Below are 22,358 nucleotides of genomic sequence, written 5' to 3' on the forward strand. Positions count from 1 at the left end.
TTACAGTTAATTTTCTCCATTTTACATAATTGGACTCTAAAAAGGAAGCTTTTCCCGGGACAATTAGGATTTTAGTTTTTGTTGTTATAGCTTCTACTGTGATGTATGATTCTCCTTTTTAAACCTGCAGTTTTCTGATTTATTTCCTCACTTTACTCAACCTAATCATCTATCCCTCTCCACTCTTACTAGCCCTCTCCTCTCCTCTGTTACATCATCTGGGGTGGAGGAGGAAGGATTAAGCGACTCGGCTGCTGGTCTCCCAGCTCTCATGAGCCCAACAGATTAAACCGCTTCCAATTCTCAAATACTCGCAACGCCGCTCCCACTAACTGGCTAGCTGACTTGCCATATGATTATGGATATACTGGGATGTGTGTATGTTGCTTGTGTGTATCTGAATCTAAAAGCAGATATTGTTGGCTTGTATAGGAGAGATGTTAAGATGTATTGTTAAGTTATCGTCTAATGTTTTTCTCCTTTATGTATTCTTGTGTGTGTTTTCATGGGAATATCTTGTTTTTCTTCATCTTTCAACCACCCCTCCCTGTTATATATCAGATTGAATTAAAAGGGATTGTGAACACGTCAAATAAGTCTTAGCTAGACCTGCCAAAACTATGATTAGGTTTTGATTTATTTAAAAGAAATTGCCTTTCAAAAGCTCTTTTGCAGCCAATATTCGGATATGTTAAGTGTTAGAACAAGCGTATAATAGTAAGAGATTATCATGATCTATCAGAAAGTCTGTGCTTTCAATTTAACTGAATATAATGAGATTTTACTTCAGCAAGTAAATCAGCGCTAGATTGGAAAGAACAATCTATTAGATAAAGATGTTGCTCATTAACAGACTGATGTTGCAGCATCTCGCTTGGTCTACTTTTCTCCAAGAAAAGGAGCTTTTATTATGTAGCATAAAAACTCTGCCAGAGTCTTAATACTGGCCCTTTGTCTTCACGCATATAGAAAAACAGCGGCAGGAATGTAAAACATTCTCATAAATCGTTTGCCAACCATATGTGAAATATATAGGCTCCCTCTATACGTGTGCTAGTAAAGCTGACGTCTTTCATCATCACCAAGAGGCCAATGCTTGTGAAATCAGTTCTATACGAGTGTGAAATGCCAGATGACATGACAGTCGGTGAGAGAGATGTGACTGTTTTACATCTATCATATCCCCGGAGAGAATGTATGACCTTCAAACCAACAGGAAGACAACAAGGAGGAAATGCTTTGTACTGTCCTGTCCATCATCTCCAGTGGAGTAATGCTCCTATGTGAGCTGTTACAAATACCAAAGTGTGTGTGTGTGTGTGTGTGTGTGTGTGTGTGTGTGTGTGTGTGTGTGTGTGTCCACATACAAGCATGTAAAGAGGATCAAATAACACATCAGAGAAGAAAAAAAGTGAATGGAATAATCCAATACACTTTTGCTTGAAGCAGCTGAAATTCACTTTTTTCTTAACTGATTCAAGTACCCCATTAAGTGGATCGGCAGATGCCAAGCACTGATCGGAGTATCTATTAAATTAGTAAGTGAAACACTGTTGCACTAACCACTCTTAGCCGTTAGTGCACTAAAGGCTGCCTGTTACAGTGGAGCAGCTTTATAGTGTGGTGGTAAAAGGTTAAAGGCGGAAAAAAAAAGTTCTTTCAATTGAGGTAAGAATACTTTTTCAAATGAAGTAAATTGATAGAATTAAAGAATCATTACACGTGTCTCAGCACATTTTTTGTGACTACTTAACGCTAGTCACTGTCTGTTGGCTAAATTTGAGGCCAGCTGCTGGTTAGCTTATAGCTTAGCATAAAGAGTGGAAACAGGAAAACACTGGCCTTACTCTGCCCAATCTAGCTTAACCGAAGTGTAAAAACAACACGTAGTATTCAGCATTTGTCTCCAACTTTATATTTACCAGTGTGGTATTTGTCTTTTCTGACTCTATACAATAAGTTTATTGTTGGACTAGTGCAAACATTTGTGACTTGTGCATTATACCCTTCTCTCTTAAATTGATCTGAGAGGTAGTGTGTTTGTTTCCACATTGATAAATTGGTATAGGCACACTGACTAATCCTTGAAATCTTCATAACGACGTAGTATTTTTTTTAAAACATGGTTTTCATCAAAGTGTAAGTTTTGTTCATCCTTTTTTACCTCCAGTCTGGTTTTATGGTATAAAATCATACAATCTTCCATTGAATGCAATGCAATGAAGTATCAAAAGCAGGAATCCTGACTTTATTTTTTATTTTTGACACTTAAATCTCATTAATTTCAAGCGAGGGATTACTGTTGTCCCATTTTTCAGAAAGAGAGAGAGAGAGATTGCCGTCTTTTGAAGCTTTCTGTGGCTGCGGCCGTGTTTTCAGTAGGACAACAAAGGAAGAGATTATGTCCTTCTGTGTGTTGGACTCAACCACACCTGAAAGCATCAGAGAATGCAGTTATGCACTTGATAACCTGGCAAGACATGTTTCAAAAAGACAACCTAATTTGTCTTTGTTTTTATTGTACTCTTTCACCTGTGCAGTTTTTTTTAATCTGTTGTATTCCTACAAAGGACACTTGGTGGTTCGATAGTTGATATGGATCAGTTGAATCATGAGTTTGTGTAGTACTGAAAACTATGCATGCTCATCAGCTTGCCTGCATTCCTGGACAAATGTGTTTCAAATGAAGGAGATGTACTGAAAGTGCTGACCTTCAGCAGCTACACCTGATTGTGTCTGTAGTTTGTGTTCACAATCACATCTGAATCACGTTCATTTGGGCATACGTGAAGTCTGAGATACTGAATGAAAATATAGATAGATAGATAGATATGAGAAACAGCCATTGTTTTATAATAATATTTGTGTTGTTTTTAATAGTAATATACTTACATCCCACACTTCCTCACATCTGCTGGAAACGGAAGACAATGTTGCCATGTCACCCAGTCCGACATTGATCTTTCAATAATTGAGCTCTAAATTGTTGTTTTATGTTTCATGCAATGGTTTGTGTGGGATTGATGTTTAGTTTTTCATTTTCTGTTGCGACACGCTGCGTTCTGGGTGGTTTTCTGCAGCATTGTTCTTGCCTCGGTTCATGCACTAGATAGAACGATTATCCCAAGTCAGGCGCAGTGGCCCACATGTGACAGTAATTGCAATATGAAATGTAAAAATGAAGTACTAAAACCTATTGGTAATTACTAAAACCATTTTTTCGTTCCTTCATTTCACATTCCACCTCCATGATTTTAACTTTTGAGAGCCATGATGGCCTTGGGAACAATTCATTTCTGCACACAGACACACTTAAATGCTGCAAGCACAAACTGAAAGGTCTGTATTATGGATTTTCTTTTTTAAATCTTCTTTTCAAAAGAGGGCAGTTTTACCCTATTTTCATTTTATGGCCGATTTAAATTACGTTGGCATCATCTCCACTAAAAGACGAGTAAAACTCTTATCTCCCGAATAAAAGAGACGTATTAATCGTTTGTTTACTTTCCACTATCGCCCAGCCTGTCGGGATGTGAACAGACACCCTGTCAGTTCAGCCATTGTTCTGAGGACGTTGTTTATGAGACTGCGTGTGCTGCCAGATGCAGCATTGTAATTGAAAGGAAACCGTCTGGACTCTCCTTCCTCCTCCTGCTGCTGCTGCTGGCACTTCAGGAACGTCAGCTCTAAGTGGAACTTTACTGGCTCATTTATTTATACAGTCTTTTGTTAGTTCCCTCTGTTTCTCCACATATTCTCTCTTTATGACACTCTATTTCACTCAACTTAGCCCCTACATTGAATGTGCAATTTGCAAAAGGATTTTCTTATTTCTTACGGTTCAAGTGGTCCCATCACACCATATTGTTCAACTCTACGTTCAGTGGTCTAATTTTACACCTGGACTGAAGAGTGCCGCTTTTGAGTGGTGGGATTGTTAGAGCTCTGAGAGGAACAGAGGGGTGCAATGTTACAACTGCGAGATGTTGAGTATATTTAATTTTTCCCGAACCTGTGATACATTAAGATTACATTTTTGGTTTCCTCCCTGATGGTTAATCAAGTACAACATTTGTCTTAAATAGTTTTAGCTCATATAATGTTTAGTCTAGCATGTTCAGCATGTTACTTAAGAGTGTTAAAATACTAACATTTGCTAATATGCACTGAAACAAAGACTGTTGGTAGAAGATGGGATGCAAATAGCAGTCTATGGTGTCAAATTAGGCACTTTGTAGAGAGGACAGTCATTGTTTGCATGACTACAAAATGTCTTCTGTCAAGAAAGATTTACACAGATTAAGTGATTAATGATTTTTGAGAATCTCACAGAATCATTTCATTTCAGAAGGTGGCACACCACTTTTAGATTGAGACAACTTAGAACACTCATAGCCATAATAAAGTTGATCAGAGTCAAATTATAACTAATCTATGACCTTCAAGCTGATTATATCCGCCTGTGTTTCCAACAAGTGGGCCAAGCAGCTGGAGGACAGTGAGACCCAGGTGGAGGTGTTGAAGGCTCACCTCCAGGGTGCAGAGCAGCATATTGCCTTCCAGGTAGGAAAAAGTGTGAGCTCATATCAGACTGGAGACAGAGAACAAGTCTTCCTCCCACACTTTAGAGATGTAAAGCCCAGGTGAATCGGACATAATAAATTGCTTCCAATCCTTTTCTTTGTTTGATTATTGGAGACAAAAACAGGTTTTGTTTGTTTTATTCTTTACTGGGTTCAACATATTTAAGAGCCATAGAGCTGCGCGAGTGGCCTGTCTTTTGTGATATTTAAATCGATGGGTGAAACCTGAATAACTCCCTCTAGTTTACTATATTTATCTATTTTATTTGAGGGTCTGAATTGTGTCAAATTATCTTCCACAAAAAACAGTTATGAAACCAAAATTATTTGCTTGTCATCATGACAAAACAAAACAAATAGTTCCCACATGCACACTCACTCAGACACCCTTGAAGATGTAGACCACCGCTGTCGTCTGTGTGGTTACCATGGCGATATCGAGCCATTTCCTCCTCCTCCTCAACCCTGAGTGGCGTAGTGGCAAATGGTAAGGGACAAAGGTGAGATGATGGTGATGAGGAGAAAATACACAAGTTCGACGTGAGAAGGAATGTATTGGATTGAGACTCACACTGACCTTCCATCAACTCTGTAACGACAAGGCAGCAGTGCCAATAAGGGCCAATTAAAGACAAAGTTATCCCTCTGTTGTGTCCCACTAGTCATTGTATCATGCTGCCCTGTCATATATGACTCATGGATGAACAGCAGGCGTTAGGGAAAAGAATGACAAAACCATGAGCTGGTGCCTCCCCTTGGTGATCACTGCCATCTTAGAAATGCTGTAAAGATGTTAAATCCAGAGTGGTGCTTAAAATATTCCATCTGGCTCAATCGAGCCTTTTCAAATACACATTGTCATTATATTTTATTAATATAAAAAATATTTATAATGGCAGCTTTAAGTAAAGTATCTAAATACGTCTATCACTGGTCACATGCGATATTTCAGACACCACTACTGAATAAACATATTTACAGATTACAAGTCGAGTCTATACCAATGCATAATACTAATAGCCCTAGCTGTCAGGTAATGTGATGAAAAAGTAAAATATGTTGCTTTGGAATCCAGTTGGGTAAAAGTACAAAACTACCTCTGACCACTGCGTCTGACAAACTAAATGAAACAAAAGAGATAATTAAATGATGTTTAGTACATTTTCCTGCTGATACATGATCCACATACAGGACTGTTTGCTGCCATCTGCATCCGAATGACTGACAGGGGACAGCAACACTTTTTTTGTCCATCTCACAGATGGCCATTTTGCTGACAGGCTGTTGTGACAGAGGTTGACGCTGCAATGTAAACAGGGAGCTGCTGTCGATGTGCGATGAATTAACCTGATACAGATCCTCAGGAGCATTCTTATTCTGTACATGTGTTACAGCTTTACTGTGTCTTTCTCGGGGGAGCTGCCCACCTGTCTGTATGTATGTGAGTCTTGTGAGGCGGCTCACTTTCTCTGACAGCAGTCCTTTTGTGTCTACATTGTCCTGAGCTGCTGCAGGTAATTTCCCCACACATTGTCACCTTCCACACTCCCAGGAACTATAATTCAGCTCTAACCAAGCGAGGACAGTACAGCGCTGTCGAACGCGGCTTCAGTCAGAGTAAAGACAACTCTGGGAGTGAAGGACGGGTGGAGCGCGTAATGGTTTGCGGACGTGTTACACCATGCTGCGACTGGGAGGACCGGGCCTGTGAATGGAGATACACAGGGTGGGATGAAGCTACTGTTTCGGGCAGATTTTGCCTGAAGTTAGATTAGTGGGGAAATATATTTATTTGTTTAACGTCTTTTCTGGTTGAGTTACAGCCTGTCACTGCATGTCACTGTGAAGTAATGTGAGAGTTTGTGATTGCTGACTCACAGGCCCTGCACTAAGACTTTGCAGTTCTTTGACAAACAGCAGTTCATCTTGCAGTAAAGCTGAAATAGTATAACATATTTGACAGCTGGCTGTGTTACTGCTGCTGTCAAGGGGAAAAAGAAAAGAAAATGCCAGCTTGTTTGATTTTTGACGTATTTGTTTTTGTTTGCCTGACTTTGTACTTTCATGTGTTGGTTCCATTAAACCCCATCTGAAATTATTCTGATGAAGTTTATTGCTCTTTTATGCAAAACATAATATGTATTTTGGTAGGTATAATTGTGGGAAATACCAAGAATGCACCCAATGGCAACATTGTGGTGTGGAAGAGTGATCACTGTGGTGTTACAGTGAGCTATGGCAGAGATCGGGGAGCGGCTCTGGCTGCTCGAAAGACCGATTTGCACCAAACCACCCTGAACCTTCGACTGTCTCTGTGCTTTCAGCCAGACGCTGCAGCCGGTCCAACAGGAGTAGGTAGCAACAGGACCCCGTCAACTAGATTAATGGTGGAGGCGAGGCGACCGGCCAATTCAGGAGTCATGGAGTTTGGTTGTGGTTGTGTTTTGTCAGCAGCAGTGGCCGAAGCTTTGGAACAAGGCCCGGGCTTGGGATAGGGTAGGTTTGGTTTTGGCTCTGGTTTGTGAATGGAAAGGAGCTAAAGTAGGGACCAGAGGTGGAACCGGAGCCAGGGTGTTCTTTGTGTTTTGTCTGGAGCAGCCATGTTGGAGAGTGGGTATGGTCTGTGGTCAGGGGATGAAATGAAAATGTACCTGGAGTGTGTGCAGTTAGAGTACTTCCCTCATTCCAGTGTTATATTCTACCTTGGTGGTTTGGCAAAACCCTCTCCTGCTTGCTTTGTCTGACAGTATGTCTTTCTAATAAGCTGCACGTCCATCTACACTCTTCATTTTAACAGCTGGACCATGAGCATGCACAGAATAAATGCGAACCACAAGAGAGATGTCTAACAGGAGTTAATGGGCCACTAAGGGAATATGTGGTTTTGAAGGCGGAGATATTATAACCACTACACCTTCTCTGGGATTTCACAGCTCTTTAAGTAGACCTGTCTCAGAATTATAATCACAAATGTTTCATTTTGGGTGATATGAATGTCTCTTCGCTGTAACTCTAGTCTCTAGTTTGTTTGAAAAAGACACAAATATAGCACTATCTCACAAGAGGCTTGGCCTGAATGAGCTATAAAGAAAACACCATACTACACAGTGATGCTCATGTGCACTGAATATGCCTATGATATGTGCCAGCATGTGACAAGTTTGAAAGGCAAAGGGAATTATCATTTTCTTTCAACTGTCATGTCATTTCTTATTGTGTTTTTTGAAAGCACAATAGGGAAAGAAGTAACAAAACCATAAAATTGACAAAATGGAGTTGGGAATACAGTTGACAAGAGTACAAAAAGGGGGTTTGTTTCGGGGCATTGTGTACAGTGTAACCTACTTTTAATGTGGCAACAGTGTAAATATGCAGTTACATTATGATGGTATGATTTGAGCTGAATATTTGCATCTCTGTAACAGCCGTCAGTTTGAAGGCTTTCATCCTCAGACTTAATTTGTCTTCCTCTCCACCCCTTTAGAAAGCAGCGTTCACGAGGGAAGCAACGACAACGATGGCAGCATCTATGGGAGCGACTCCGCCTTCTACAAACAGAGTGAAGGTGAGCGATGCGCTGATGAACAGGCAGAGTTTTTGTGGCAGGCAAGCGGATCATTTCAGCCACAATTTCAGTATAATCAACTATTTTTAAAAGGTTGCATTTCTCCTCTTTTCCATTTTCTTAAAAGGTTGAGCTGTTATGTTTATTGCTCATTAATTGTTTGAGGGGATGCTTGGTGTCACATCAGTGCTACACAACACTTAAGTGAATTGAAACACAGATCAATGGTTCTTGTTTGATCATTAAACTACACACATATTCCAATTTACACACATACACACATAAATCCACAAGATACCCATAAAACCAGTGACATGCCGCCTTGAACAAATGCACTTACACGCGCAGATAAAAGGATAGCCTCCTACACACCGCAGACAACACATTTAGACACACATGCACATGGCGCATGCCATTAGTTGTGCAAACCCACCTCTTCATTCGCAAATAAAAATGTCAAACAACCACATTAGACCCAATCTAATGATGAAGCTTATTTAAATTGTTTGTTGTTAAATTGCCAGTAATAATGAGTTGTTTATGCAACGAGATATACAATTTAGATAATGGCGGATCTTGAGAATCCCACAAACAAACACTGTGTGTGTGTGTGTGTGGGTGTGTGTGTGTGTGTGGAGGGTCTGTGTTTCCATTAAACTGTGCTGTTCTAAGGGACAGTTTATTCTACGTTAATAAATTCTCCATCTTATTTAGAACGGCACTTTTATAACACATACAAGAAGTATAAAAATGGATGCAGCAGAACCGGAGGTATCTTTTCTAATCCGCATGTTCTCTCCTTCCTCGTCAAAACCTGCCACTTACATTACCCATCATGTAAATCCACCGCCAATAGCCTGATCAGAGATTAAAGGGAGCGGCAGGAATGTGTGTTAGAGGACGAAGGGGTTGTTACACAGCTGAAATATCTCAGAAATGTTTATGTGAGGCTCGTGTGTGATATCAGGACACAGTATGGCAGAGACGCTCACAGTCGCCCTGCGTGTTGCTGAGGAGGCTATAGAGGAGGCCATCGCTAAGGCGGAGGAGTTCAGTGACAGCTTGGTGAGACACTCCTCTGTTTCTTCTTCCTTTCTTTCTCTCTTTCCCTCCTCTCTTCTCCGTTTGCCCCTCTTTTCTATCTCGCTTTCTCTGTCATGGCCTCTTACGTCTCTCCTCTCAGTATCAGCGGGATGCAGTCATGGTTTCTCTCTGCTGGTAATTCAGTCACTTTGAACCGCGTGTGTGTGTGTGTGTGTGTGTGTGTGTGTGTGTGTGTGTGTGTGTGTGTGTGTGTGTGTGTGTGTGTGTGTGTGTGTGTGTGTGTGTGTGTGTGTGTGTGTGTGTGTGTGTGTGTGTGTGTGTGTGTGTGTGTGCGCGTGTGTGCAGGAGAAGCAGAATGAGGCTCGGTATCTGCAGGACCACAAAGAGGAGCTCATAGAGGAACTTGCCACAACAATTGTACAAAAAGTAGGTTGAGTACGTTTCTATTTGTTTTTTTTTGTTTTGTTTTTTTAAAGTTTAGTGAAAGTTCAGTTAACCTTATTCAAATGTAAATAAACACTAGAAAATGTAATACTTTGAGCTAGGTCCCACCTCTGTCTTCGTTTTGACAGTTTGACTGACAGATTAGTCGACCAATATCATGTTAAATTTATTATTATTAATTATTTGCATTAATATTATATTTTGAAATAGAGAAGGCACAGGAAATCAAAGAATTAAAGTTATGTTCTTCTTTTGACATTGAGAACGCAGAACCATTTGAGAAAAGCATGTCTTTGAATATGATATCCCAGTTTGAATTAAGATTCAAATGACAACCGCTTAAATTTTCATCAAGTATTGTAATTTGCTTCCACAAAGTAAAGTTTGTCCGTTATGTGAATGCTTTCCAGTTAGAATTAACATTGGTTGTCCATCAAGTCTTTCAAGGTGAAAGGAAAAAATTCAACATTTTAGCTTCGCTTTGAGGATGCTGGTGCATAATGTTACATGAAAATTCTGTATTATCGGTTTTAAAGTTCCATAATAGCACATTATTCGTGCCTAAGTGTAGATGTAAAATGCTCTAATGGGATTGCATTTTCATGTTCCAATTTGCAATGATTCTGATTTTTTTCTCAATTTTATAAAGCTTAATTTATTCTTTCATAGCTTTCTCACTTATTCTAATTTCACTTTCTTCTTCTCCCTCCTTTCATTCCCAGATCATCCAGAGGAGGAAGCGTTCAGAGATGCAGACAGAGTATGACTTTGTCTGGCCTCAGACTCAGTCCCTGAACCAGCCCAGTGAACTCCCCTCTCCGCCTCAGCCTCAAGCTTCTTCCATCGGACCACAGGAACCCCTCAAAACCTCCTACTCTCTCTGGGTCAGTCTCTGCCTCCGCTCGAACTCTAAAAAGAACAAAAAACAAATACCATCCATATCCGCTGCAGTCAAAACAAAAGTGCCCCGTCGTGTCAGTGGGTGTAGACATGTCGAGTGTTGGCCAGAAGCATTTGTTCTTCTATCGTGCGCCATGTGTTTAAAGAACGGCGGTTTGGTGTTCTCACTTCATTTCACAGCACACGATATAATCATCCTCTGTCTGTGTTCTGGTATGTGTTCCACTGGGTGGACCAGCCGCCGTCTGAGTGTTTGCCAGATTTAAAAGACACAGGAATGTTGTTTTTGGCAGGAAATCACTGTAAGTTTTTAGTAGCACATATATGTGGTGCCGATGTGGGCTGGTTAAGCATTGTATTTTGGTGTCTTTCTTTTCCTGATGTCCTCTGTTTAGCCAGTGGTGAGGGGTTTGACTCTCATGAAATGTTGCACATTTAATTATTATATGCAGTATTAATATACTCTCTAAAAATCACCATGATGTGTAGTTTACTAGATCCATATTCCAACAAAACAAGTATAAACACAACAAAGCAACTAATTTAGAGGATTGCTTGGACATGGCAAACTTTTGAGTTTGAGTAAAGCGTTAAAGTGTTGCAGGTTTGAGAAAAGAACACACAATGTGTTGACACCCAGGTTACAGGAACAAACAGAGATAAATAGCACACACCGGAGCACATGCACACAAATATGCAATGTACGCACACCTGGCAGTGGTTTGTGCTGCTAGTAGGCAGGGACTCGTGGAGATTTGTCATCATCCCGTGTGAGAGTAAAGCATCAAAGCTGCGCTCCCCTGACATCGACGTTCTGTTACCCACTGTTTCACTCAGCAAAGATCAAAGTCCCGCGAAATACGATGGGATCCCCCTCAGCTGCTCGGCCCGCCATGGGACAGGCTCTGTTTATCAGCACTCTGCAAACACACTCGCTAAGACACGCAAATGCACACTAAAATCTGTGCTGCCTTAATATTGATCCTTTGGGTAATCTTAACGGTGCACCCCACCCACTGTAAGAACTGATCTTGTTTTTCTCAGATTGTTCTGTCCCCTAGGCAGCTCAGCCTATACTCGAACACACATGTACCTGCATCAGTCCTTTCACTTGATGTTAAATCAAGATCAAGACTGAATGTTCAGCAAAACGATTTTAGTGTGTTTGTGCACCTGAATCAGGTTTAAACCCCCTCTATATTGCTCCTTTCATTCTCAGTGGAGCAGCCTCTAAATCTGCATTAACGTTTCGATTCACATCTAAAATCGATTCACATCTTAATCCAACAATAATCTAACCAGAAAACTTAAATTAGTCACTTGCCAATGAAAGGACTGGCAATTTTTGTTATTATTATTTTTATTTCATGATCACAACACACACGCACGCACACACACACACACACACACACACACACACACACACACACACACACACACACACAGAGCCTCTGCTGTCCGCCTTGTTATTTAGTTGTTTTCTAGCTCCATCTGCTGATGAGGTTGCTGACTCACAGCCACAGTTGAACAGAATTGACAGGAAGTGGACAAGTCAGATGGGCCAAGTCCTCTCCTTTTATATTATGTAATTACTATATATGGATATCATATGGAATGCTGTTGCCTCTGTCAATGCAGTAATAACCTGTCTGGAGCACCTCAATCAGACTCAGCCCGAAATGGAGAAGAGGGTGATGTTCTACTTTAAATGTCCAGAGCTGTCAATCATCTTCCTCATTGAAGTTTCTTTGAGAAAGATAATGATTTGCCATTACTGTGGAGTCAGCAGAGGTGTGAGTCCAAACGCTATGTATCTTATTCATGACAGCATTTTGTTGCTCACAAATCCTATTCGCGTTTTGACGTGTGTGTCGCTTGCAGCGGTCCCGGTCAGCGTTCTCCCTCACCAGCGACGACTCCCCAGATAAGGGTCCGGAGGAGGAGGGTGCCGGAGCGGGCGCTGGATTGCAGGAGTACGCTTCTCTGAAGAGGGAGGGCAAGGCCGCGTCCCTACCCAGCTGGAAGAGTGTCGACCGCCTGGACAACTCCAGTAAACATCACACTCACAGACTCTGTTTAATGTCCAGTTAGCGAGTCAGTGATCCTTTGATTCCTCCTTTTTCCAAATGCAGATGAATTTGTGTATCCTATCTGATATTCACAATGTATTGATTAAAGCAGTTCCTGCTATATATCTTAATGATGCAGTGCATAAGAGGAGGAAATATTGGAAGACAGTACCACCTTTTTCAATGTATACAACATGCTCACTTGTCCTCCATAATGCCTGTATGTAATTTAACTTTAACTCATGCCCATATGTGATGATTTTATGAGAATAGGAATGTATTAAGGCAACATTTTGACTCCTTTATTGTTTTTTTCGGATAATGGATATATAAACAATGATTGGGTTGTATTTACTGTTTCACTACAATTTCTAAAAGTCATACTAACCGTAATACGTTTTGCTATAAAGTAAACCCTCATCCCTGATGGCTTAAAGGGTAAAAAAATGAATGTTGGTGTATTGGCTATTTTGGCAAAAACATGGCTAAATGCACTTCTTCTGCTGTTGCCACTCTGACTCTAATAGAAGTTGAGGTCACTGAGCCAATGCAAAATGTACCGGTGGAAACAGGAGTTGGTTTCTCTAAACTTCCTGCTCTCATGTTCTCCAGGTGCATCCTCAGTGCTCCAGAGCCCAGACGGTAACTGGATCGCTCTGCACAGCTCACAGCTGTCTCGGCCCAGCCTGCTCACCAAGAGGAAGAGCCTGGTGTTCAGCGTGTTGGAAAAGGAGTCCGGCGTCGTGTCAGCCTACGACGAGATGGGATCCGACTCCGAGGAGAACGACGAAGGTGGCTGGGGTGCAGCGCTGCGACAGTTCCGCCGCAAACTGTCCGATGAGACTTACTACACGGACTCGCAGCACGACCCGGAGTGGACGTACACCCAGCACCTTCCCATTACTTCACCGTCCTCCGGCCAGTACACCAACACAGAGACTCTCAACTCGGACTCGGAGGCCTCATCAGTGCTGTCGGCATGTCCTCGCAAACCGCCTCACAACCTGCTGAGGAGGAAAGGGCCGTCGGACGCACACCTGCACCCTCATCACCAGCCGCTCTACCACCAACACCTGCACCAGAACCTCTCTCCGTACCCAGTCCACTCAGAGGCACTGGACGTCAACTTTAACCCCAAGGTGAGAAACTCTGGATGGTCTTGTGTAAATAATATGTGTTATATTATTAGATGTGATGAATTTACTCTGAACCTGGGACTCAGTCTGTGTCTCATTATGTAGCAGGTTGAACATGAAACAACTTTAAGAAAAACTACCAATACTACAATGTAGAAATACGCAATTACAAGTAAAATCAGGTTCAAATAGTGATCAAATACCTAATGGAAAATTACAGAAGCAAAATGTGCCAAATTATCCTTCGCTCCTTGTTTTTTTTTTTCTTCAAATAATTATAAAATATTGAGATTAGATTATTGTTTTGTCCCCTTTGTATACCATTAGGTTAGTCCAATGATTCTGCCCAAATCTGTTAAAATGTTTTTGGACTTTTTTCTGAACTTTGCTCTTTTTGTGAATTGGATAAGTTCACAATACACAGCTCTTTTGAAAGTGTACTGTATGTTTGTTTTTTTTCTATAATCTTATTCTGAAATATAACCAGTAACTATAGCTGTCAGATAAATGTAGTGGAGTAAAAGGTGCAGTATTTCCCACTGAAATATTGACAATTAAAAGTATAAAGTAGCATGGAAATACTCAGGTACGAGTACCTCATAACTACACTTGAGTAAAAGTACCTGTCTGTTCCCAGGTGATGGGAGACAGCAGCGAGGCTGAGGAGAGGCAGAGTGATCCGGTCAGAAGATCACGACGACGCAGGAAAAGCAAGAGAGAGTCGTCAACAGAGCAGAGCAAAGCTGGAGGCCAGAGCTACACGCAGTCCATCTACCCATTAGTGCAGGTGAGATTTCTCCCCTGCAGTTGTAACTAGTGTTAGTCAGTGACTTGAAATTCGCACCTGTGAGAAATTAAGTGTAAAACAATGTTTCCCATTGTGAGACAGATGTGATGTGTGATGCAGTTCAGGCTCCCTCATCTGTTCAACTATTCTGTAGTTGTTTGGACTCTTTTTTTAAATGAGGATTTTATGTTTGCTTACAGAGTTTGTATTTATGTCCCTTTGTCTCCCCACAAAAGGAGAACAGTGGATTTCTATTGAATGCCCTTCTGAAGAGGGGTTTAAGTCAGGAAGAGTCAGTACCTGACACTATGCCAATGGTCACAGCTGGACCGGACGCCTTCAAATTAGATGCCATGACACCCGAGCCAGAGGACTTGGACACAGTGGCTCCAAATTCACTGGCCCCCAGCCCTCCACAGCCGCACTCTCTGGCTCCTGGGTCCCAGCACTCGCCCAGCAGCTCAGGGCCAGGAGAACCTCTAGAAGAGGAGCTACGATCCAGACTCAGTCAGCTGGTCAGCCGTGCCAAAAGCAAAGACAGCAGCTCATCTGAGGATGAGTGCACAAAGCGGCTCGCGGACAAACAGACAGATAAAGAAAGCGACGGACAGAGAGAGGAGACGCGGCCAAAAGATACTGAAAGAGAAAGGCAGAAGGGAAATGACAGATTAATAGACGGGACCAGCGGTAAGGAAATAGAGAAAGCAAATGAAACAGTGCAACAAGTGAATGGACAAGAGGTGAAAAGAAGTGAGAGACTAATAAAGAGTCCTTCAGTGAGAGAGGAAGGCAGGAGGTTGGAGATAGGAGTGGAATGTTTGGAAGAGAGTGTAGATGACCAAGAGCAAATGAGAGGAGATAAGAGAGAGCCGAACAGGCAAAGTAAGAGACAACATAAAAGAGACGTGAAGAAAGAGACGGGACAAAAAATGGGAGCAAGGCGGAGTGGATCCAGTGCAAGTTCCCATGCTGTTACACCATCTTCCCAGGAGGGGGTGCTGTCTGACAACCAGGTAAGGAGGATAGAAGCAAGTACAGTTGATTTGTGTCCACCCCTCATCATCTGCTTTTGGTGCTGTCTGTCTGCCATTTGATATTTATTTTTCTTTCTTTTCATCCTCGAAAAGTCCCACCTTCCTCTCTTTATTCATATGACAATCACTGCTGTCCTTCTGTGTCCCTCATCCTGTGTTTTCCCTCTTTCTCTGTGCTTCCCTCTTTTTTGGTGTGTGTGTGTGTGTGTGTGTGTGTGTGTGTGCGTGTGTGTGTGTGTGTGTGTGTGTGTGTGTGTGTGCGTGCATCAGGAGGGACAGAATGACTTGGAGCAACAGCAGAAGCTTCAGTTGCTCTCCTCTCTCTTACAGCAGGTGAGATATTGGCTAGAAAGCAAAAGGATTCTGTGGTGTCTTGTGATGCGATGCTCGAGAACATACTTCTGTAATTAAACCTCCATCTTTCCATGCATACAAACATACAAACCTCACACGTATTCACACACACAAACACATATCTGTGAATAGGTTGACTCTCCCTTTTGCTGGTGGTGTGTTTATTTTCTTATTTCTACAGGAAAGAAAGCTTCATGTCTTGGCAGTGCAGTTGGGAGTGGCAGAAAACGTTGCCGCTGTCTTTATATTGAAAGTGTTTAGGTGGTCGGCCTTCTAAATTCTGTTCTTTGCAGTGGTTTTCAAGAATCGTACTGAAAGACATCCATCACAGAACAGCGGCGAATATTTTCATTTTTCATTAATAAAAGCCTCAAAAGGTCAGAATGCAAAACAGCCGCAGGCCCAGTTGTGTTTTGTGTGAGAATCAACTCTGTGTTGTTGCTGAAGTTATCCCTTTTGTATCCTATAAATAGATGTAAGTAAATTATAATCTTGTACTAAAACGCTTAAAATGTCGTCCACATGGAACAAATGTGGAAATTACATTAAAAAAATATATAGAAACTCCCAAAATCAACTTTAACAACTAGATTCTGGTCATAATGATAGAAAATAGACACATTGCATCATGTTACTAACTCTAAGCAGGTTGTGTGGCTCTAATGTGTTCATACTGGGAAAGGGACAACATGAAATATAAATACACAAATATGTAAGTACACTGAATCTGTGTGGTTTAGCTTGAGTGTGCTGTTAATGTTGTCTAGCAATACACTGCACAAGAAAATAAATGAGCTAAATGCTTTCCCCTTGGGACTGGAGATTGACAGTGACTTTCCAAAGTTACAGTTTGAATGATGTGTCATTATTTTCCTGTAAGAATTGTATATTGAATACTAGCTTGTATACCGACTACAAAACATGTGAAGTATGACAAAGTGTATACAGTAATTCCTCAATTATGTATGTACATTATTATGAAGTTAAGGTCTAAATATTAAAACCAAAAAAATACTGAAATTTAGAATGTACCATCCCTTAGGTTAAAATCAGTGTTTCAGTATTGATATTTCCACATAGTAAATCCACGCCATTCATGAGCTTATGGTCAAAACCCACACAGAAGGCAGGTCGATAGGCCTGGGAAATACACACACTTGGACAGGCACTTATGTGCTCACTACCTGTCCTAGTGTTACATCCGAAGCGTGTGGGTCGATGTTGGTCATTAGCCAGGCTCATTATAAAGGCTCCTGTGAGTAATGCATATCTTTCACAATGTGTATGACACATTTAGTGTGATCTATTTTTTGCTGATTTTCACAGCTCCCTTTTAAACTAGTCAGGACGCCTCGGTTTGATGTGAATAAAGGAAAACGTGACGATGACTGTGATATTTGTGGCTTTTCAGGCAAAATAAAAATGTACAATTAGTAGTTTCTAAATCTGTCCCTGATTACAGATATTTCCAAAAGCTAAAATGTTGTTTTGCTACCTCAGTGCTCGACATTTCAATACTTTGAGGACTGATAACATGTTTAATCCTGTGTTCTGACTGTTAGTGGTTTGTGACTGCGTTTACATTTGTATCACAGATAGTATCGTGAATCGGGCATCTCGCTGAATCATTTCAGACATTTCAGTCATGGACACACCACTTTGAGAGAGAGAGATAACGTTGAACAGCGACGACAGTCAGAACACTGATAGCGACAACGGAATTTAAGAGGACTAAAGAAAAGATACTGAAAGAATGGATCTCTGTGTCTGTGCATGTCACACTTAAATCCACACCCAATGCAAGTGTTTGTGCATGTATGTGTGTGTGTGTCTCTCTCTCTCTCCTCCTCTATCTCATTTTTACACACACACACACACGATAGATACACATCCTGGCAGGTATTACAATGACGGGAAGTTTGAAAGTGACTGTCCCATTTTACCTGAACATGTCATCAGAGTGTGGTTTGTGTTCTTGATGTGTTTGAAGGTCTAACGTTTTTTTGAAGTATTTGACTTGGCAACACATTTTCTTTTTCGAAATATTGCAGAGGTCCATAATATGTTGTAAGGTAGTCTTCAAAATATGTTGCCGGTTTTCTTGTTTATCTACCAAAAAGTGTCCCAAATTACCTGACGCCTTTATCTTTTTAGTTTATCTTTCTACATCAGTGTGAGTGTGTTCCATGTCAGACTATTTGATGGGGTGATGCCTGGTTCTTTGGCGAGGATGAGAACATCAGCCTCTTACAACCATCCATGTTTTTCTCCATCGACCAACCCAAGTCAATATCTCAGACCGTCCATCTCTGCTTCTCAAGTCTTTTTAAGATCACTCAATAGTGATTTTTTTTTTTTTTAAGATAAGAGGTTTGGCTTGCTGCCTCTCATCTCTCACCCAATACTGTATCTTATCCCTGCCTTTCTTGTCGCCACCTAAAACTCTTCCTTTCACACTGCCTGTCTGGCTGAGAGAGGGATCAATACGCCTCCGATCCCACTGATCAAAGCTTCAGCCAGTTATTCATTCATTATTGAATTACATCTGTCTCTCTTCACTATTCTTTGCTTGGTTACTGTTTTCATCTATTCATGAAAAAAAAACAGCTGCTTTCTATAGGCTTCCTCACCATTGAATTAATATTCTTTAGAGGCAGTCTGAATTTGGAAACAAGCTTGGATTTGGATGAACAAGCTGCTCCTATTTACTTTGACTGGCAGTGAACACAATGACAAAACATGATGTTGTATTTGTCGGTAAATTATCTTGATATAGTGGGAGATCTCGGCCAACTCATTTATCTATACTCATCTGAATCTAATCTAAAATGTGATAGCTGATTAAATTACTGATTCCTCAGCTACACACCCAAATGCCATAATTTCTATCCTTATGTTTGACTGTTTGAAATAGGATGCGCAGTAATGAGATATTCTATTCACTGCAACATATTTTAACTGTTAACTTCCTTTCCTCCTCCTCCATCCTCTATGCTGCACTTCTCCCCTCCAGTTCTTTGTTCTGCACTTTCTGATTGCAAGCATGTGCATATGTGCATGTTAACAAAAACAACTGACTATGTAACAAATAAATGAGTTTAACAGTCACCTGCACAATGGTCTTTTAAAATGACTGGACTGTGCAGCTTGAGCACATGAAGTGCTGATAAAAACACAAACCCTTCAGGTTAAGCCACGTTGCCAGCTTTTTAATTTTCAAATGGTGATTTTTAACATGTTTTCCCCCTCCATGATTTTTGAATTTCCCACAACTGACTGAATGACATATATGTTCTCTACTTGTGCATCACATCCCTTTGCTCCCAACATTGCTTAAAAGGTTTCTCAATATTTTTGGCTTTAACAAACAAACTAACTATATAACTGACTGCTGTACTGTGTCTGTGTTCTTCAAATAAAGCAGAAGTACTCGGCGGCCTCTCTCTGCAGCATCACCACCGAGGTGCTGAAGGTTTTGAATGCCACAGAGGAGCTGATTGGTGAGGCAGGAGGCGAGAGCTACACCCCATCTGAGTCCATGAGTGCTTCTCCCATCTCCAACAGCTCCGAAACCCGCAAGCTGGACCAGAGGCTGACCAAGATGGAGGAGAATGTAAGGATGTTCTATCCAATAAGAACAGGTTGTGGAGATTCATTCTTATTGGAAACTGAATGTCTCGCTGGAACTAAATGATTCTTCTTACCCTGACAGGTGTACCTGGCTGCTGGTGCCGTGTACGGGCTTGAGGGAGCTCTGGGGGACCTGGAGCAGTGTGCCCGCGGCATTGAGAGCGGCACCACAGACACAGAGATGGCCTTCCTGGAGGACCAGGTGGCCACTGCAGCTGCTCAGGTTCAGCAGTCTGAACTACAGGTACTGGAGGACGTGTCCCTTTTGTCTGAAGCTGTCTTTATCTCCAGTTGTGCTTGTGCCAAAAAGATTGCAAAACTCAATGATACCTTTAGATTTTTTTACATTTTTAATCTTGTGTTTTATTTTGCTTTTAAATAAAGTCTATGTGTCTTTTTAAGATTTCAAACATCGAGGCGAGGATATCAGCTCTGAAAACAGCTGGCTTGAATGTGACTGTCTGCAATCATTTCTCCAAGTTCAAGCCAAAGGCAAAGGTAACTCACTGCCCCGAGAGTCCTACTACTATCTTCATCTGCTTTTGTATGCTAACATTTTACCATTAAATAGTGTATTTAGTGGATGTGCACACAACGTATTACTAATTAAATAACTAAACCTGATACTGAATAAGAACATATAGCTGCATGTCACGATGATTGATGAAGTGTGTGATACAGATACTCTGATTACAGCCTCAAACCCTGGACTCATCACGCCATCAGAGGAGGAAGCTTCCAGCCCCCCCACTGAAAGGTACCACACAGGTTTTTATTTTGCTCAAAATGTACACACTATGTGTATGCATAAATAAATTAAATGTCAACGACAGGGAAAAATATAGTCTGAACAATGACAAATACAAACCTCTAATGAAATAAGCATAGTTTTGTATTATGTTTTGGTCTAACTAAAGATGATCCAGCAAGTGACCAATGAAAAACAATCAATACATTTAATTATATAACATATATTTATATAACTATATATTTAATTAAGTATGTATAGGGCATAGTGCTTGCTTGAAACTAAAATAAAAAAACTAAATTATTTGCTGAAGTTGGATGAGTGTGTTAGCTATCAGCATTGGTGCAAAACTACTTTCATATGAACCAGTTCAAGAAATGGATTATCTCCAAACCAACACATCATATATCTTCAATTGCTAACTACAAACTACAGAGATGGATATTACTTTCAGTCATGACCAAATAATGATAATAATATAGCACATAAAATGCACCTCAGAGAGCTTAACAAAAAAACAACAAACAAACATAAAATGCATAAAGGCATATAGAGGAAGCAATACAACAAAGCCTTTACAAAAGTAAAAAAGTAAGTACAAATAACAAATTAAAGGACAGATAGCCATAGAAAAAAACAAAAAGAATAAAAAGATCCAACCAATGAATAAACATCAAGTCAGACTTACATAGAAAAAACAAGCAAATCATTTCAATAGATTAAAGTAACATGTTACCTGTGCTGACTTATACTTATACAGTGTACTGTACGTCATCACTGCTCAACAGCCTTGGGCACACATGCTCTGTGTGTGAAACAAAGACAGCTGGAGATGGGGAGTGAGGCACAGACGAGCTGACCTTTAGTGAATATCACACATTTTGCATTTTGTCCAAAAAGAAGAGATTGTCATCTAAATGGATGTTAAAGTGAATACATCTGCTAAAAAGGGACTAAGTAACTGAAAAGGTCCATTAGATGTAAAGCCGCCAAATGGAAACAGGCACAGGCTGTTATATCAACCAACAAGAAGTTGGTTCCTTTTCATGTCAGTGAATGGCCTTTTTCTGTTGGGGCTTTCTTCGTCAGCATTCATACAATAGCGCTGATTCAGGGTGGCTTTTTCCTCACCACTCCAAAGATGGACAGCAGGCAGGACAATGGGGCAAAATCAGTGACCGATACATGTAATCATCATTGATTCCAGCTTTGCATGTTCTTTTTTGTCAGTCCATCGTTGTGCTCAAGATGTATGGCTGGGGAGACTGTGCTGCTCTTTAGATACAAGTCCGCAGTGTTCATCTGACTCATATGTTAATAATAGTTTCTCTTTTTGCTGGAGATATTTTTTTTAAAGTCTGATTTGCTAAATGCTCTTTTCTTTTCCTTTTTGCATTTCAGAAAAGTTGGAGCCCGAGCAGCAGGTTAAAGTGTTTCGACCATAGTAACAGTCAGCAGCACAACAAGTCCCGCGGGGCCACTTTCAGAGCCCCGGGGACGGGGGTCCGTCTCATCCAGTGCCTTGACCCAGTGTCCGCCTCCAGCTGCAGGCCAAGCAGGGGCCAACACCTGCCCTGTGTGACCCACCAAGCACTCAGCCCTCAGCCAGGCACGGTACCCCGTCAGGCAAACAGAAGGGATGACTGTCTCTTTTCATCTTCTCACTTCATTCTCCATTTCCTCATCCTCACCATGCGCATCATATCAAGCAAGGATGACTCAACAGTCTGTGTCTCTGCCTTAAACAACCACGAACACTCGTCATGAACTGAACACTCCCAACTGAAAAAATAATATCTGTACAGACAAAAATAACCAATTTCCTTTTTTCTATCTATTTGCAAGAGTATTGTGATTTACTGTATAATGAAGACGTGCAAAAATCATGTGAAGCTTTCTGTGATTCAGTGTCCCAAAAAGAGACTGAGCCGTGTTTTATACTGCATCTTCAGTGAAATGTTATGAGGAACCTCATCATACTGTCGGCCCCTCCAGAGCTTTTTTGGGTGATTCTGATTTCACAAAGACGCACACAGCCAGCAGATAGTAATCCTAATTCGGGGA

At 41.1% G+C, this 22,358-nt stretch overlaps 1 protein-coding gene across 1 annotated transcript in view; it reads left to right on the forward strand.

The window, feature by feature from the left end:
• The window catches only part of myripb (myosin VIIA and Rab interacting protein b), a gene marked incomplete at its 5' end in the record, with an annotated part of 85,383 nt that extends 63,564 nt beyond the window's left edge, over positions 1-21,819 (forward strand). The window contains 13 exons of the mRNA XM_079234070.1: positions 8,068-8,148; positions 9,116-9,213; positions 9,538-9,618; positions 10,359-10,520; positions 12,418-12,586; positions 13,218-13,744; positions 14,379-14,528; positions 14,765-15,541; positions 19,338-19,529; positions 19,629-19,790; positions 19,949-20,044; positions 20,243-20,303; positions 21,696-21,819. Of these exons, the coding sequence (XP_079090196.1) occupies positions 8,068-8,148; positions 9,116-9,213; positions 9,538-9,618; positions 10,359-10,520; positions 12,418-12,586; positions 13,218-13,744; positions 14,379-14,528; positions 14,765-15,541; positions 19,338-19,529; positions 19,629-19,790; positions 19,949-20,044; positions 20,243-20,303; positions 21,696-21,739 (2,600 nt within the window). The 3' untranslated portion in view covers positions 21,740-21,819. The remainder of the gene's footprint in view (positions 1-8,067; positions 8,149-9,115; positions 9,214-9,537; positions 9,619-10,358; positions 10,521-12,417; positions 12,587-13,217; positions 13,745-14,378; positions 14,529-14,764; positions 15,542-19,337; positions 19,530-19,628; positions 19,791-19,948; positions 20,045-20,242; positions 20,304-21,695) is intronic.
• Positions 21,820-22,358: the final 539 nt, after the last annotated feature.

Source organism: Taurulus bubalis (genome assembly GCF_910589615.1).
Source record: "Taurulus bubalis genome assembly, chromosome: 18".
Lineage (NCBI taxonomy): Eukaryota > Metazoa > Chordata > Actinopteri > Perciformes > Cottidae > Taurulus > Taurulus bubalis.